Genomic DNA, 16,700 nt, shown 5'->3' with positions numbered 1-16,700 from the left:
TGTGTGTGTGTGTGTGTGTGTGTGTGTGTGTGTGGTTTAGGGGCATACTCTCTTGTGCTGCATATAATAACCCCAAAATAAAACGATTATTTTAATCCATCTAATATTTTCAGGCTTTGCTGTGGTTTATGATGGGTACAATCTCCTGTGCCACCCGAAGATAATAAATAACCCCAAATTAAAAGGGTTATTTAATTTGTCAAATTTTTTCAGGCTTTGCCGTGTGTGTGGTTTAGGCAGGGTACACTCTACTGTGCCGCCCACATATAATAATAATAATAATAATAATAATAATGATATTTATATAGCGCTTTTCTCCCAATAGGACTCAAAGTGCTTTACCATTGTCTTTACAGCTCAAAATACAAAACAAGCTTAACAGTGGATGACAGTGAAATTCTTGAGTAAATAAGTACGTCTTTAGTCTATTTTTAAAGGATTCTACAGTGGGGGCTTCTCGCACTGTGCGAGGAAGTGAGTTTAATAGAGTTGGAGCAATAAAGTTGAAAGCTCGACCCCCAGATGAATTCAGGGAGATTCTGGGTACTGTTATTAGTCCTTCATCAACGGATCGTAGTAATCGAGTAGGACAGTAAGGAATCAGAAGCTGTTGCAGGTACCTTGGGCCCTGGTCATGTAGGGCCTTGAAAGTGAATAATCCAATCTTGAAAATGATTCGCCATTTTACAGGTAGCCAGTGAAGGGTGCAGAGAATGGGAGTTATGTGGCTGGAGCTGGGCTGGTTAGTTAATAGTCTGGCGGCTGCATTTTGTACCAGCTGCAAGCGGTGCAATTCTTTTGCTGGAAGACCCAGGTAGAGAGAATTGCAGTAGTCTAGTCGTGATGATATAAATGCATGTATGACTTTAGGCAGGTCTTCTGAGGGAATTAAATGCTTGATTCTGGCTATGTTTCTCAGATGAAAGAATGAGGATTTGATTGTGGTTGACACCTGATGTTTAAGTGTCAGGCCATTATCCAGGAAAACACCAAGATTCCGCACATGATCAGAGTTTTTTAGTGCTGTGCCCCCCAGTTTAAGACCTGTCAGTTGGCTATGCTGCCGTCTTGTCCTGTGATTTATCATCAGGACTTCTGTTTTATCTGGGTTCAGTCTCAGCCAACTGGCACTCATCCACTCCTGGAGCTCAGCTAGGCAGCCATTTAAGGTTGTTATTGTGTTATCGGTGCCTGGAGTAAAGGACAGGTACAGTTGGGTATCATCTGCATAGCAGTGGTAGACCAGGCCATGGTGTCTGATTATGTCACCAAGTGGAAGCATGTATACTGCAAAAAGCATGGGAGATAGCATAGAACCCTGTGGGACACCACAGGACAACGGCACTGGTGGTGAAGAGTATACTCCCGATGCAACTCTCTGTGACCTGCCAGCGAGAAATGATTTGAACCAGCTAAGGACTGTGCCACCCAGGCCACAGAAATTCTTCAGGCTCTCAATTAGAATCCCATGGTCAATGGTGTCAAATGCTGCAGAGAGGTCCAGAAGGATTAGGATTGAACAGTCTCCTCTATCCCTTGCATTTAGAAGATCATTGAGCATACATACCAGAGCTGTTTGGTATAATATATATTACATATAATAAATAACCCCAAAATAAAATGATTAATCTTGAGTAATCGTTTTATCTAATCTTGAGTAAATCATATCTATAGAATTTCCTTAGTAGTCAAAAATGTATCCAGTTTCGATTTAAATTAATTAACAGTAGTTGTTGTAACCACCCCCACTGGCAATGAGTTCCAGAATTAAATTGCTCTAATGGTGGAGAATCCTCTTTTTAATTCCGTATAGAATTTATTTTCCTCAAGCCTCAGTACATGCCCATATGTCCTAAGTATAGGCCTGTTAGTGAACAAATCATGTCCCAGTTCCATATGATTCCCAATCCTCCATTTCTCAACCTCCATTTCTCCAGTGAAAACATATTCAGCCTAGTTAACCTATCTCTGTATTCTAGTGTTTCGATACCTTTTACTAGCTTAGTTGCCCTTCTCTGTACCTGTTCCAATTCATTTATGTCCTTTATAAGGTGTGGTGCCCAGAACTGAACACGATATTCCAAGTGTGTTCTCATCAATACCTTGTAAAGAGGCACTATCACATTGGTATCCCTTGAATCTATACCCCTTTTAATCATAGTTGCCTACCCTCCTGCATTCTGCAGGAGACTCCCTGAAATAACACCAATCTCCCTCTCTCACTCATTAGTCTAGCAATCTCCCTCATTTCACCTAGCCCACATTACACTGTTACATTTTTGGGGAAAAAAGAAATGAGAGACAGATACATTTACATTGAGTCATCAGCACCATTTCCCAGCACTTTAGCAAGTATAGTATCTCTTACTAACTGCTTTGGGGCTCATCTACATTTGGATCTAAGTAATTTTAAAAGATTCCTCTCAGATATAGCAGTACACACCCACGCTTCTAGGTGCCACGATCACAATCTCTTTTCACAATCTCTCCATATATGAAACTAGACACGCCCTTTGGGAGGAGCATGACACGCCCCCTCAATGGGGCGCTGTGCAAAATTCTACTACCAACTATAATCTCCCTGAAACTAGTTTTCAAAAGTAGGTAAGTATGCTTTTAATGCATGCCAGTGTCCGGTTTGCTTTTGCTGCTGCACTTGAGCAGTGTGCACTATTACCCAATTTTTCATCTATGATGATCCCCAAGTCCTTCTCTACAGCAGTATTCCCTATAATAACTCCATTTAGCCTATACGTAGCTTGTTCATTTTTGTTCCCATAATGAATTACTTTACATTTATCAACATTAAACTGCATTTCCACCTTTCCAGTTTAATTAAGTCACTTTGTAGTGTATCCACATCCTCTCCTGAGTTAATTTCTTTATTCAATTCTGTGTTATATCTTGCAATTTTACTCACTATGTCACTTCCTATCATTAATGAATATATTAACCAAGGTGGTTCCCAATAATGAACCTTGCAGGACTCCACTTTGGACCTTACCCCAGCTGGAATGTATGCCATTTATCACCACTCTGTCCCCAACTGTCCTCAGCTCCAGCTAATTTCAGAGACATTTTTGTTATAAAGTTTCCTTGTAGTGGAACAAAGACAATGTAAACAATCTTAAAGTATGCATAGAAAAATACTCTACTGTATCATCTATCTTGTAACATGCTAGAATAGCAACAACCTCTATACTTACAAACTGGGGCAGGAACCACGGACCACAGTTTTTGAACAATTGTCCTATTGGATCTCGTATTTGCAGCAGTTACAAATTTTCCCAACCTCAATTACAAAGGATACATTTTTGCTAGTGACATTATAAGTGTAACACAATGTAACAGCTGATATTCTACATATATTTCTTTGAAAAGAGTTTAGACATCAGCTATTGCAGGAGAAGATACCTCCCAACTGTCCCGCTAAACGCGGGAATGTCATGGTTTATGGGGACGTTCCCACGTCCCTCCCGTGGCCGGCAGTGTCCCGCTGCGGGGGGGACAGTTGGAAGTCCTCTCCCAATCTGACAGCGTCTATTCAGTGGCCGAAAACAGGGGCACGGCCTAATTTTCATAAGCCGCACACTAATTTGCATATACCACGCCCCCTTTTTGGGCGCTATTCTTCAATTTAAAAAGTTGGGTATGGAAGATGGAATTCTGTAACAGAGTGGTTGTAGTTAGCTAGTGCCATTTACGCAATATAATCTGTACAAGCTATGAAAAGGAGAAATCTCACCCCAACAATGGGCCCGATTCAGACCTGCTCACTGGGCTGTGAGTTTTCAGAGTAAAGAGAGCAGGTAAATTCCGCCCCACACAATTGAAATTCCATGTGCACTGCTGTGATGCATTGGCAGCTGGAATCACTCACCATTTAATGAATTTTCCCCTGTTTACAAGAGAAGAGCAAGTATGGACTATAATCGCAGCAAATCAAGCAAGTCTGAATCGGGCCCAATGTGCACCAGATATCAGCTGAACCATGTTACTTTAAGTATCCGAGATATATTTGATATTGGGTCAGAGCACATGGGCCCTCATTCTGGTTGACTCGTTAAGCTGCGAAGATTGTAGTTTACCAAGTGCCGTCCTGCAGAAAAAACTACCCCCGCCACTGTATCCCCTTGCAACCAGCGCCGCCACCACCAATTTACTAGCCCTCCTCCCCCATCCCCTGTGCGAGCTCCATGCCAACTGGTCAGCGAAGGCACCCATACAGAACAGAAGCCCTGCATATGCGCAGTGCTTCAACATCGGTCCCCTGTGCAAACATGCGGGGGACTGATCAAATTAGAATCAGGGCCATGGTAAAGTAGTTCCTAAAGCGTGTATTGTAGATAAAAAGACAAAAAATTGGACCAAGCGCAGATTCACAGTTGATTTCAAATATGCAGCTGCTATTTTAGGGGTACTCAGCCCCTAAATTTAGAAGTAACCAAAGAAAAAAAAAAAGGGGGAAGAAGCAGCGCTTCTGAAAGTAACTAATTTACTAAAATAATCAAATTATATATTAATTATATAAAATATGAAATTTATTAAAATAACAATTGTATAAACATTTAAGCAATAAATTCATATGTACCGGCCGGTGTTAAATTACATTTAAAACCACAACAGATAATAACAAGCTCTCTGACAGCTATAAATAATAATTAAGCAATTAAAGTGCAAAGCATGGCATAATTTCACATCTTGGGTAAGTTTGCAGTCTTTTAGGACACAACAATGAGTAAAATGTCCCTTTAATGAACTCTCTCAGTTTAAGGTGTTAATTTTCCATATTTGATCCAAGTAGTAACAACAAAATTCCCAGTAATTGTCAGATGGCAATCATTTTTTGGATTTAGTTCTTATGAAATCATGCACCATGAACAAAAGGAAAAAATTTATTAAAAATACTTGTGTGTGGAGCTCCACGTTTAGAAGGGGGCTTCCTTCCCTGTGGTCAGCGTCCTAAGGTTCCCTCCCGGCCGCTGGTGCCTCCTATTGTGCAGCCTCTTCTGGAGTGTTAGAAACCCGGGCAGCAGGGTGTATGGACAGCCGGTATTCAGAAATGATTGACGCGTTTCCCCGCCTCTCCTTGCAAAAGGTCAGCGGCTTCCTCAGAATCTCGGGGGACTGATCAAATTAGAATCAGGGCCATGGAAAAGTAATTCCTAATTGTAAACATGTATTGTAGATGGGTTCTGTTTTATTTCAGTGTGCCTTTGTTAGCTTTTGGTACAGTTACTTTTAGTTAATAACTGGTGGATAACTTATATTGTGCAAGTAGTAATGATAATGATGGATGGTTCAAGTGCATCGCTGTAGTTTTATTTACATGAAAGTATTGAAACGTACCTGTTTCATGGGTAACATAGTTAAATTACCCCATTGCACATACCTGGGTGCATCTTAATGGTTTTAACCAGCAAAGTTTGCACAGAAGAAAGATGTCCCAGATGTCTACAGAGTCTTAAGGTGGCCATACATCAGAAAGACCTGTCTTATAATCATGATTGTGTCCAACTTTCCATTCCATGGACACACAATGGGGGTTATTAGTGTAATGGGAATTATGGTGCAAATTTTTGGCGTGCCTTCGGCGCACAATGTCCTTCTTTGTTGCCCGTACGGATGGTGTAATGGTTAGCATTACTGCCTCACAGCACTGAGGTCATGGTTCCATTCCCACCATGGTCCTAACTGTGCGGATTTTCCCGAACTTGCGTGGGTTTTCTCGGAGTACTCTGGTTTCCTCCCTCAATCCAAAAATATACTGGTAGGCTAATTGGCTTCCAACAAATTAACCCTAGAATATCTGTGTGTCTGTAAGGGCTAGTTATAAGGGGTGTGTTCTAGAAGGAAAACAATTACCTTACACCTAACTTTTGCAACCTGCATGACCAGACATTGGTTTCCACGCTTAAGTCAGACATGCCTTCCCTCCCGCAAACATACGGGCACCTCCCGTTTTTTTGGGGTCCCTCCATAAATTCCTGAATGCGCATGTACGCGCCCAGAACTGGTGAGGGCCGTAACATCACTGCCGGTGGCCACCGCGGGGATATCGGTGTCCTGCTGGGGAAGTCAGCAGGAGCACTGCAGGAGGAGAGGCAGCAGGGCTTCTGGGGTTGGCTCCGCCCACCACACTCCATGTATCAGCCCTGCTGCTCTCCCTGCTCCTGTCACCGGCTGCACAATGCTGCCCCCCCCCCCCCCCCTTACTGACAGCAGACACCACACACAGGGTTCCTGCACTCCCCTGGAAGAAGCAATGCAGCCAAATGAGTGCTGTGGGGGCTGTAATATATGGGGGAGAAACTGTGTGCACATTGTGCAATGGGGGGTGGGGCTTTTTATAATGTAATATAGGGCAGGGGCAAACACCATATTTTCAGAAGGGGGTTCCAGAGGGGCGGAGAAAAGCACGGAGATGGACACGTAGGTCACCCAGTATATGCCGGGGTCAGTTAAAGTATTATAGATAGACCAAATGTAATTTTATATATATATATATATATATATATATATATATATATATATATACACACACACACACATATGTATGTATGTACAGACATTCCTCACTTAACGAACTACCTGTTTACCGACCACCCGGACTTACGACCTGGGCCTTCGTTTAGCGTCCGTGCTGTGACTCCTCGGACTTACGACCCCGTCTGCTCTGATTTACGACCTGCCTGCCTCCCCTCTCGCAGTTACGACCTGCCCTGCCTGTTTAACGACCAGCGTCTCAGAAATCTTAAGGGGTTTTATATATGCTCGTTTAACAACCAATTCACTTAAGGACCGGGTCGTAGGAACGGAACCTGGTCGTTAAGTGAGGAATGTCTGTATATAGAGGAATGTCTGTACATATATATATATACATACAGGGGCGTCAACAGCAGTGTAGACCAGGGTTGCCGACTTTCTTATTCCCGGAGAGGAGAGGTTCAGTAGCCGCACAGGGGGCGGGGCTTAAGCGTGACATCACTAAGCCCCGCCCCATGCTGGTAAACCAGCAAATTCAGGGATCTCCGTGGAGGGGGCGGGGCTAAAATGATGCGATTGTGTCATTTTAGCTCCGCCCCCTCCTCTGAGACCCTAAGATTGCGGCATTTTAATGCCGCGATCCGGGGGTCAGCGGGGGTCCCCCCTGAATCCGGGAGGGTTGCCCACCCTTCCAGGGGGCCGGGAGGGGGACCCGATTTTCGGGAGACTCACGGAAATTCCGGGAGGGTCGGCAACCCTGGTGTAGACCCCTGGGCATAGCAATGTATTGGGGCCCCTACCGATCCTCCAGCGGTAGGGGTGAGGGAAGCTTTGATGTACCGCGGGTGGTAGGGGGTATTATATCAACCGCTCAGCATGTAGGGCCTGGATTATTATTATTATTATAATTTTATTTATAAGGCGCCACAAGTGTTTCGCAGCGCCGTACAGAGGAACAGTACAGGGAGACAAAACTTGGCATAACATTGAATAAATAACCAAAATAAGAGAACAAATAAAGAGCTTAAATATAAGTAGTGAGGACTCAATCAACATACAACTAGAGGCTTGAGGCGAATGATGGAGATGAGTATGCAGATGAAGATGGTCACTGAGTGTTTGAGTATAGGAGAGCTGTGAGTGAAATGTGAAGAGAAGTGGGCTTTGACAACAGGAGGGAAGAGGGCCCTGCTCGGAGGAGCTTACAATCTAGTAGGAAGGGGAGACAGACAGATTACAAGAGGTGCAAGTAAGAGAGTGATACTGGCTGAAGGTGTTCACACAGAGGTGCAAGAGGTGGATCAGTAATTTCCACTAATTACCCCTTTACTGCACAGATGGTGGGAGAAGGGGGCATTGGGCTGAATGAAGGGGCCCTGATACATAACTTCCAAGATGGTAGAGGATTTTTAATACGCAAAGGAGGGGTGTATAGTGGAGTGGGCTTTTTATTCATAATTTTCTGGTGAGAGGACAGCTTGCTTGACTGCAAACAGGGCTACTTTTCTGCAGGCTCCAGCAGGAACTGAGGCCCTTATTCTAGTTCACTCTTTCTGACAAAATATTTCTTAGATGGACAAAAACATGTGCACTGCAGGTGAGGCAGGTGTAAAACCCCACCCAAATCTAATTATCTCTGCACAAGTAACACCTGCCTCACCTGCAGTGCACATGGTTTTGTCCATCTAAGAAATATTTTGTCAGAAAGAGTGAACTAGAATAAGGTCCTCAGTTCCTGCTGGAGCCTGCAGAAAAATAGCCCTGACTGCAGATATCTCCAGTTCCCAGAAATAGATTTCTTAGATTTTAATGGAATTAAAAACTAGAGAATCCCACCTACCAAATGGTATTGGGAACTTGGGGATCAGAGTTCAGGAGGCAGAGCAATCTGCCAACGACAATATAAAACTACATACCAGGTGTGTGGAGCTGGAGCAGTAACCAGCTGCTAGAAGGCTGATAACTCTGGTTCTGGGAACAGTAGAGACAAGCTACTAGTGTCCATCAAAGGGGGAGAGTCCCAGCTTTTGGAATATATCCTCAGAAAAACTAAGTCAGACAGAACCTGCAATATCTGACTGGGAATAGCAATTAACAGGCTTGGATGGGGACAACTGCTTTGAAGTCAGATATCTCCGGTTCCCAAGGGCCGATTTTTAAAATTCTTGTACCCATGGAAAGAGGGGACCCTCAGCTTTCAGCCTAGTGCCCTTAGACTTCTTAGGGGGTTTCTGGGTACTCAGAAACCCCCCTGCGTGCGCCACTGTAGGGAGACTGTTTATATTGTAATATGAGGTGAATCATACCTCCCAACTTTTGATGATCCGGAGGCGGGACGTAATTTCGGGGCGTGGCCTATACGCATGGCTCTCCCGCGAGGCCACGCCCCCATTTTGACACTATGGGGGCACTAGCAACTGACAGGGGGACTCCCAACAGCCCCCCCACACTGCCGGCCGCAGGAGGGACAGAGGGACAGGCCCTGAAATCGGGACTGTCCCGCTGAAATCGGGACTGTTGGGAGGTATGGGTGAATGTATATAATGTACTATAGTATGGGGGGTTGTGTATAACGTAATATGAGGGAGCTGTGCATAATGTAGGGGGGCTGTGTGTGGGGGGGGGCTGTTTATAATGTAATATGGGGGGCTGTGCATAATGTAATATGAGGGGGTTGTGTATAATGTAATATGGGGGACTGTGTATAATGTAATATGGGGGGCTGTGTATAATGTAATATGAGGGGGTAGTGTATAATTTAATATGGGGGGCTGTGTATAATGTAATATGGGGGGCTGTGTATAATGTAATATGAGTGGGTTATGTGTAATGTAATATGGGGGACTGTGTATAATGTAATATGGGGGGCTGTGTATAATGTAATATTGGGGGGGCTGTGTATAATGTAATATGGGGTAAGCTGTGTATAATATTATATGGGGTGATCTGTGTATAATATTATATGGGGGACTGTGTATAATGTAATATGAGAGGAGGGGCTGTGTATAATGTAATATGGGGTGAGCTGTGTATAATGTAATATAAGGGGGTTGTGTATAATGTTATATGGGGTGATCTGTGTATGATATAATATGAGGGGGTTGTGTATAATGTAATATGAGGGGGTTGTGTATAATGTAATATGGGGGGCTGTGTATAATGTTATATGGGGGTTGTGTATAATATAATATGGGGGGGCTGTGTATAATGTAATATGGGGGCTGTGTATAATGTAATAGGGGGTGAGCTGTGTGTAATGTAATATGAGGGGCTGTGTATAATGTAATATGAGGGGACTGTGTATAATGTTATATGGGGGGCTGTGTATAATGTAATATGGGGGACTGTGTATAATGTTATATGTGGGGCTATGTATAATGTAATATGGGGGGCTGTGTATAATGTAATATGGGGGCTGTGTATAATGTAATATGAGGGGGTTGTGTATAATGTAATATGGGGGGCTGTGTATAATGTTATATGGGGGGGTGTGTATAATGTAATATGGGGGGCTGTGTATAATGTAATATGGGGGGCTGTGTATAATGTAATATGGGGGGCTGTGTATAATGTAATATGGGGTGAGCTGTGTATAATGTAATATGAGGGGGTTGTGGATAATGTAATGTGAGTGTGTATAATGCAATTTGGGGCTGATTCAGACCTGTTAGGTAGGGCAATGTTTTCAGTGGTGGGGATCTGCCCATGCACGAATATGCACATGTACAGACCCCCTGTGTGAACACCTTTGGCCAGTATCACTCTCGCCGAGGTGTTCGCACTGTCAGGGGAGGGAAGGGGGCGGGCAGGGGACTGGAGCATAAGAATGCCCAGCGTTTTATGGGAGTCCCCAAAATGTTAGGCGTTCCCCTGAGAACGCAGGTATGGCGATGCCCAAATTCGGCGTATAGTGGCCATAATAATAGTCAGGACTGACTTATTACTGAAGGGGAGAAAAATCTATCAACGGTCAGCGACCATGGAATGATTTTCCTCCCGTGTGGCCCCATGTGAGGGGATTTGGGCGCCAAGAAGGGTGTGTGGGCAGCGTTAACCTGTTTTCAAGACTGGGAATACACAAAGTCTAACGAAAAAGTCTGAATCAGGCCCTATGATGCTGCGTGTAGTGGGTGTAATGCTAGGAAGAGGGCTGGGTATGCTGTGTGTACTGTGTGTAATACTCAGGGTTGTCTACCCTCCCGGATTGGCCGGGAGGATTCCGAAAATCAGGTCCCCCTCCCGGCCCCCGGAAAGGTGGGCAATCCTCCCGGATTCTCCCTCACCCTCTGCAATCTGCCTGGCCGCCTCCTTGAATTACCGCGATTTGCGACTTTTCGCGGGGAGGGATCGAGCCCCTTTCTAAGGCACAATCAGCAGCAGAAGCATTTTTAGCATCAGCTCTATCGGGTCAAGGACACTTCCTTGAAAAAGGCCCACAGAGGGCCGAAACGCGTTGGAACGGACATCAACAGTAGACATTGAACAATCTGACACAAGCATCTCCGCAACAAAGACCCAATATCCCCAACATCTCTTCAAAGCGGCACAGTCTCCTCAACACTGAGTTGAGTGCACGGACACTACAGACACGTTGCTCCGGGATCAGCCGAGGTCTCGCGAGACCCGCTACCCAGAAGCAGTACTGCTAGCACAGTGACCGTGGAGCCGGGAGCACGCTGACAGGCGGACGCTGCAGCTGCACCACACAGACTCGATTCACACGCCTGTCTTATGGTGCCCATACACTGCCTGCGACGTCTCGCAGCAGTGTACGGACACCCGACAGAGTGCTAGCCGCCGGAACCTTCCCGGCGGCAGGGACACATGCGATCCGTTGTGATGGATCGCATGCGTCCCTGCTTCCCGCCCGCCCCAGAACGGGTGGTCGGACGGCCAGCCAGTCCGACCACCTAGTCGGGTCCGATGCGCACGGGACCGCGCATCGGACCCGACTGCATGTCAGGGAGAGGCGATTTGGTCCGATTTAACAGGCCGATTAGTCGCAATCGGCCGAAATCGGACCAAATCGCCTCGATGTATGGGGGCCTTAAGACGCTTCCTGCCAACAACACCGGAGACATCAACAGGAAAAACGGACTGGCAGACCCATCAGTGCCACGGGCGGCTGCACATCACAACGGTACAGGTTGCGGGACGCCGCTCCTTGCCTACCCCCAAACCCCACACCGCCAATAGGAGACTAGTTCATCACACAATGGTGCACATAATTGAATGCACACCAGCTACAGCAATCAAATATTTCAGTAGTGCAGAGACATAAACCACACAAACGGTTTATGGTAAAAAAAGGGGTCCGTTGATACACTCATCCCCCATCCTCAGGGGCTCTACACTGACACTGATACCAATTATTGATTCCAGACTTTTTTTTTATTTTGTTGTAACTGCTATAGTTTAATAAAAACATCTTGTTTTCATAACACCGACCTCACACTCCCTTATTTCTAACATATTCTTTCACATTGTTGTCATATCAAGACAGAGCGCAGTACCTTATCCTCTTTACCATATATGATTTTAGATGAAATAACAGTAGAAATATCACCCTGCCAGTGTAGTGGTTTCTCTGTGGGCAGGATGTGGGTCACGGGGATGTTTCTAAGCATGGTTTATCATACTACTACACAAGTATTTGCTTTCCAACATACTTGTTTCCTAGCACGGCGCCCATCGCATCGTATACCATAAGCCATACAATGGTAAGTGATGTGACGCGATGGCACCCAATGTTATACAATTTTAAAATCGTTTCCCATTGTATATGGCATACAATGCCATACAATGCAATGCAATTAAAAAATTGTATAAGCACCCTAATGGGTGCTTTTAATGTTAAATGTGCCCCCTATAAGATTATTAATGGTATAAGCACCGTAATGGGTGTTTACAATGTTAAAAGCACCCCCACTATCAACGCTAACCCGAAGCGTAGCGAGCGCAGCAAGCCCGCGAGAGGCGGCGGTACCCGTCCTCCGACCTTTTCATACCCCCACCATCCACGTGGAGTTGATTTTATATAGTGTGGCGAGCGTAGCAAGCCCTGTAAGGGGACGCGGAATACATGTAAAGTAATACTAATGCGCTTGCCACGCTTCAGGCTCGATGGCTCGCTGCGCTCGCCACACTATATAAAATCAACTCCACGCCGACGTGGATAGTGGGGGTATGAAAAGGTCGAAGAACGCGTACCGCCGCCGCTCGCTGCGCTCGCCACGCTTTTGATTGGCATTGATAGTGGGGGTGGCGTGGGGGTGCATTTAACATTGTAAGAACCCATTAGGGTGCTTATACCATTAAAAATCATATAGGGGGACCATTTAACATTGGAAAAACCCATTAGGGTGCTTATACAATTTTAAAATCGCATCGCATGCGGGCATATGGCATGCGATGTTATACAATGTATACGATGCCATACGACTGAATATCATAGGCGCCGTGGTAGGAAACAAGTACCGTGTAACCTTTGTAGTGCGCCCACCATGGCTGCCTCATCTGGTGCACTTGTGGATGGGATGAAAAATACATGGAACTGAGTATACACTGAAATCCCTCATTTTGGGTAATTTCTTTTAGGGATAATATATTCCACCCAGGGTAATCCTACGCAGAGCACCTAAAATGGCTGCCGCACCTGGTGCCTTGTCAGGGTGGAGAATACAACCCATGGAAGTTATTATCCAAAATGCTGCACCAATCCTGCATTATGCTTACTGTGTGCTCAAGGGTTTATTTTGTCTGTGAATTGTCTGTTACTGTACTACCAACATCCTCTGTATTATGTGCATTGTTATAATGTCTGTAAAGCACCTTGAGTCCTGTTGGAGAAGTGCGCGTTATAAATTAAACTTACTTATTAACTTACTGACAAGTATCAGCAGGTCACTGTGTAATGTTGACACTGATGACACTGCAGTTCAGGCAGAAATAAACAAACCCAGTGAAGTGACATTATTTAACATTATTTGTGTACCACAGATCTACCGAAACTACCAAATCATTACAGAGAAAGTATATATTATTAATGCACAACATACTGTATTTACTTACTCAGAAACATCACAGTTAAGGCCAGTGGTTTCCAGGAGTCATGCTGGCCCATGATAATGATGTTTGCATCAGTATTGATGACACAGAGTGGTTAGAAAATCTATGACACCACCTAAACTCTTTTGCTTGTGAAACAGAGACTCTTCCTTGTGTTACTCGCAACTTCCTTTTCAATGATATTTGTTGATAAAGCCTATAATTCTAGTTTTATTCATTATGTCCTTTATCAGTGCTTAATAAACACTGCACTTGCTTTCTCTAAAACTAAGACAGTCTGGCAAGCGTCCATATCCCAAATAATTTTAACTGTGTACTCATTTTTCACTATTAGAATCAGATGGGGGGGTGCATTTCTGGGTTGTGGGCCCCCCTGGACTGGTGTGGCTGTTTGGCCTCAGGAGCAACACAAATTAACACTTATTTTCATTTTCACTTTCATCCCTATTGTGTGTTTTATTTCAATGTAATTCATTTCTCACCTTTACCTCTCACTACTTCACCTCTCACTACTTTATCTCTCATTTTTTTTACCTCTCACTTACTTACCCCTGCTATCTTTAGCAGCCTCTCTCACTAACCTATCCTCACTTTGTTTCACTATATATTTCTTTCAGTCTTGTGTTGCCCTGGGGTCACTCGGCTGCACCATTTTGGGGTGCCCTGTGCCCTAGATTTGTACCCCCCAAAATGTTAGGGACTTGCCCGACTAATGAGGTCACCTGGACGCGGTGGGCAAGCCGTTACTTATGGCCATAAATAAGCGAAGAACCTCGCTAAAAATGCAAAATTTTATTGCAAAAATGTTTAAATTGGGAGTTTAATTTGTGCACCTGCACCTTTGAGTTTGTATGCAGTTCTACTGAAAGGTCTCCGCAGGGTCGCACCTCTCAATTGGTGTGCACCCCAGGACCCCACCCCTGTATACACTATTAGAATCTAACAGCTTTTGCCATACTGCTTTTTTGATTACTTTTTTTTTCTTTTTACAAACAATGGAGAATTTTAATACAAGTACACTGCATAACAAATTATTACTGGCCCTTATTCTGGTTCACTTGCAAAGGCAAATTCCTACTCAAATGGACAAAACCATGTGCACTGCAGGTGGGGCAGATGTAACACAGGGTTGCCTACTTTTGAAAAGCAGTTTCAGGGAGATTTTAGATTCTGAGGGGGCGTGTCATGTTACACCCAAAGGGCGTGTCTAATGATGTGTATTGGTGTGTCTAATGATGCGTATGGGCGTGTCTAGTGACAGTTATTGGCGTATCTAGTTTGCTTTGTGAATAGGATGAAGGAAATGCTTGTAAATGCTACGGTCACCTGCGCCACCCTTGTAAAACACATATGCAATACTTTTGTAAACAAACTCAAGCTAAACAGACATATTTGTAATATAATTGAATAATGTATCAAACTACTGTACTGTGCATTTGTAAACCACGTTCACACAGAACAAATGATGTGAAGTCTAGGAGAAATTATTTAATTAGGAATAAAAATTAGGTATTACCAAGTCATCATGTAGAAGGGATAGGTCATTTTAAAAACAAAATAAATAAGCATTTATATTTAGACAGAATGTTAGGAAGAACTAGTTTGTATATTAGTGATAATGGAAAAAAACAAAGGGACATCCATCATTTCCAGGCACCAAAATCTCCCCATGCCCCCTGGCCAAACATCACCACTCCATCTCCCCCTGCTTCATTATTGTTATTGGTGAAGCAGCTACACAAATTGCCCCCTCCCCACTACCTCTTGGATCTTTCCTCCTCTCTCCCCTCCAGGCCCCTCCCCACTGCTTCCCCCCAAAAACGTATAAGGCAGTGGGGAGAAAAAAAATGTTTATGAAGTAGAAGAGGGGGCAGGCAGGGGAGAGTTTTTATTAAACTGCGCTGCTGCATGAGCATGGAGGCCTGGAGGGGGGAACCCTTATAATATATCAGCGGGGTACAGAGGGACATAAATGCTTTTTAACATGTGGGCAGTCAATCTTACCCGCTCCCCGTCCTGCGCTGCCTGCCGCTACTTAGTTCCAATCTCTGCCTCTTCTTCCGAGGTCGTGGCCGCTCCCACTCTCCGTGCTGCACTGTCCTCTTCCTGCCTGGCCGCCCGCCGCTGCATAGTTACTGTGTAGCCGCTGCTGCAGACAGCGCTACCCACAAAGCCCCGAGGCGTCCGGCATTACTCAGGACAGCCGCAACGTCATGATGACGCCTGACCCCGGCAATTCCGAATCCTGACTAGCGCAGTCACAGGTGTCCAGTAAACCGTAAAAAAACTGGAGGATACCCTCTATTCCTGTGAGACTGGGAGTTAGAGCCAAAATGCGGGAGACTCCCGCAAATTGTGGGAGGGTCGTCAACCCTGATGTAACATATTCAGTGAGAATTAGATTTGGGTGGGTTTTACTTCAAAGTGAGATCTGTATTGCAGTGTTAAAATAAGCAGTCAGTATTTTTCCTGCACACAAACAAAATAACTCACCCAAATCTAATTCTCTCTGCACAAGTTACATCTGCCCCACCTGCAGTGCACATGGTTTTGTCCATTTGAGAAGGAATTTGCATTTGCAAGTGAACAGATAAAGGGCCCCAAAGTGAATACAAAATGCCAAACAATTGCCTTAAGCTGGCCATACAGTAGAACAACCTGCTTGTGATTCTGATTGTGTCACGATTTCCCTTGAACTCCTTGTTAGCCCTGAACTCATGATTTGGGGCATGTTTTGACACAAGTGTGCCAATGATGTACTAATGATCCATCGTGCGATCCAGCTGCCGCATACGATCTATCATCTCTGATAGTCAAATGAGGCTGGTCGTACAAGTCATCAAACAACCAATCGCATGTGCAAAAAGCAACTCACGATCTGCACCCAATCATGACCATGACCTACAGCACACATGATCTGAGGGTTGGCCCGCTCGACCCACGGGACCACGCATCAAACCGATATACCACACAATGTACACATAACCAGTTGCACAACCCGTCGAAATGGTGCATTTGTACACAATATCGCTCTAGTGTATACAGTACACTAGAACAAAACATATGCACTGCAGGTGGGGCTGATGTAATATGAGCAGAGAGTTCGATTTGGGTGTTTTATTGTTTCTGTGCAGGGTAAATACTGT

General features: G+C 44.7%; 1 protein-coding gene across 2 annotated transcripts in view; it reads right to left on the bottom strand.

Annotated features, from left to right (window-relative positions):
• Window positions 1-13,685, bottom strand: part of TMEM273 (transmembrane protein 273) — a 51,695-nt gene extending 38,010 nt beyond the window's left edge. For both annotated transcript variants that reach the window (XM_083145374.1, XM_083145375.1), the window contains exon 1: window positions 13,558-13,685. In XM_083145374.1, the coding sequence (XP_083001500.1) occupies window positions 13,558-13,609 (52 nt within the window). In that variant the 5' untranslated portion in view covers window positions 13,610-13,685. The remainder of the gene's footprint in view (window positions 1-13,557) is intronic.
• Between the last annotated feature and the right edge of the window lie 3,015 nt (window positions 13,686-16,700).

Source organism: Crinia signifera, chromosome 6, assembly GCF_055691185.1.
Source record: "Crinia signifera chromosome 6, ASM5569118v1, whole genome shotgun sequence".
Taxonomy (NCBI): domain Eukaryota; kingdom Metazoa; phylum Chordata; class Amphibia; order Anura; family Myobatrachidae; genus Crinia; species Crinia signifera.
The sequence above is the reverse complement of the archived record's forward strand: the minus strand, read 5'-3'. Positions and strand labels throughout refer to the sequence as shown.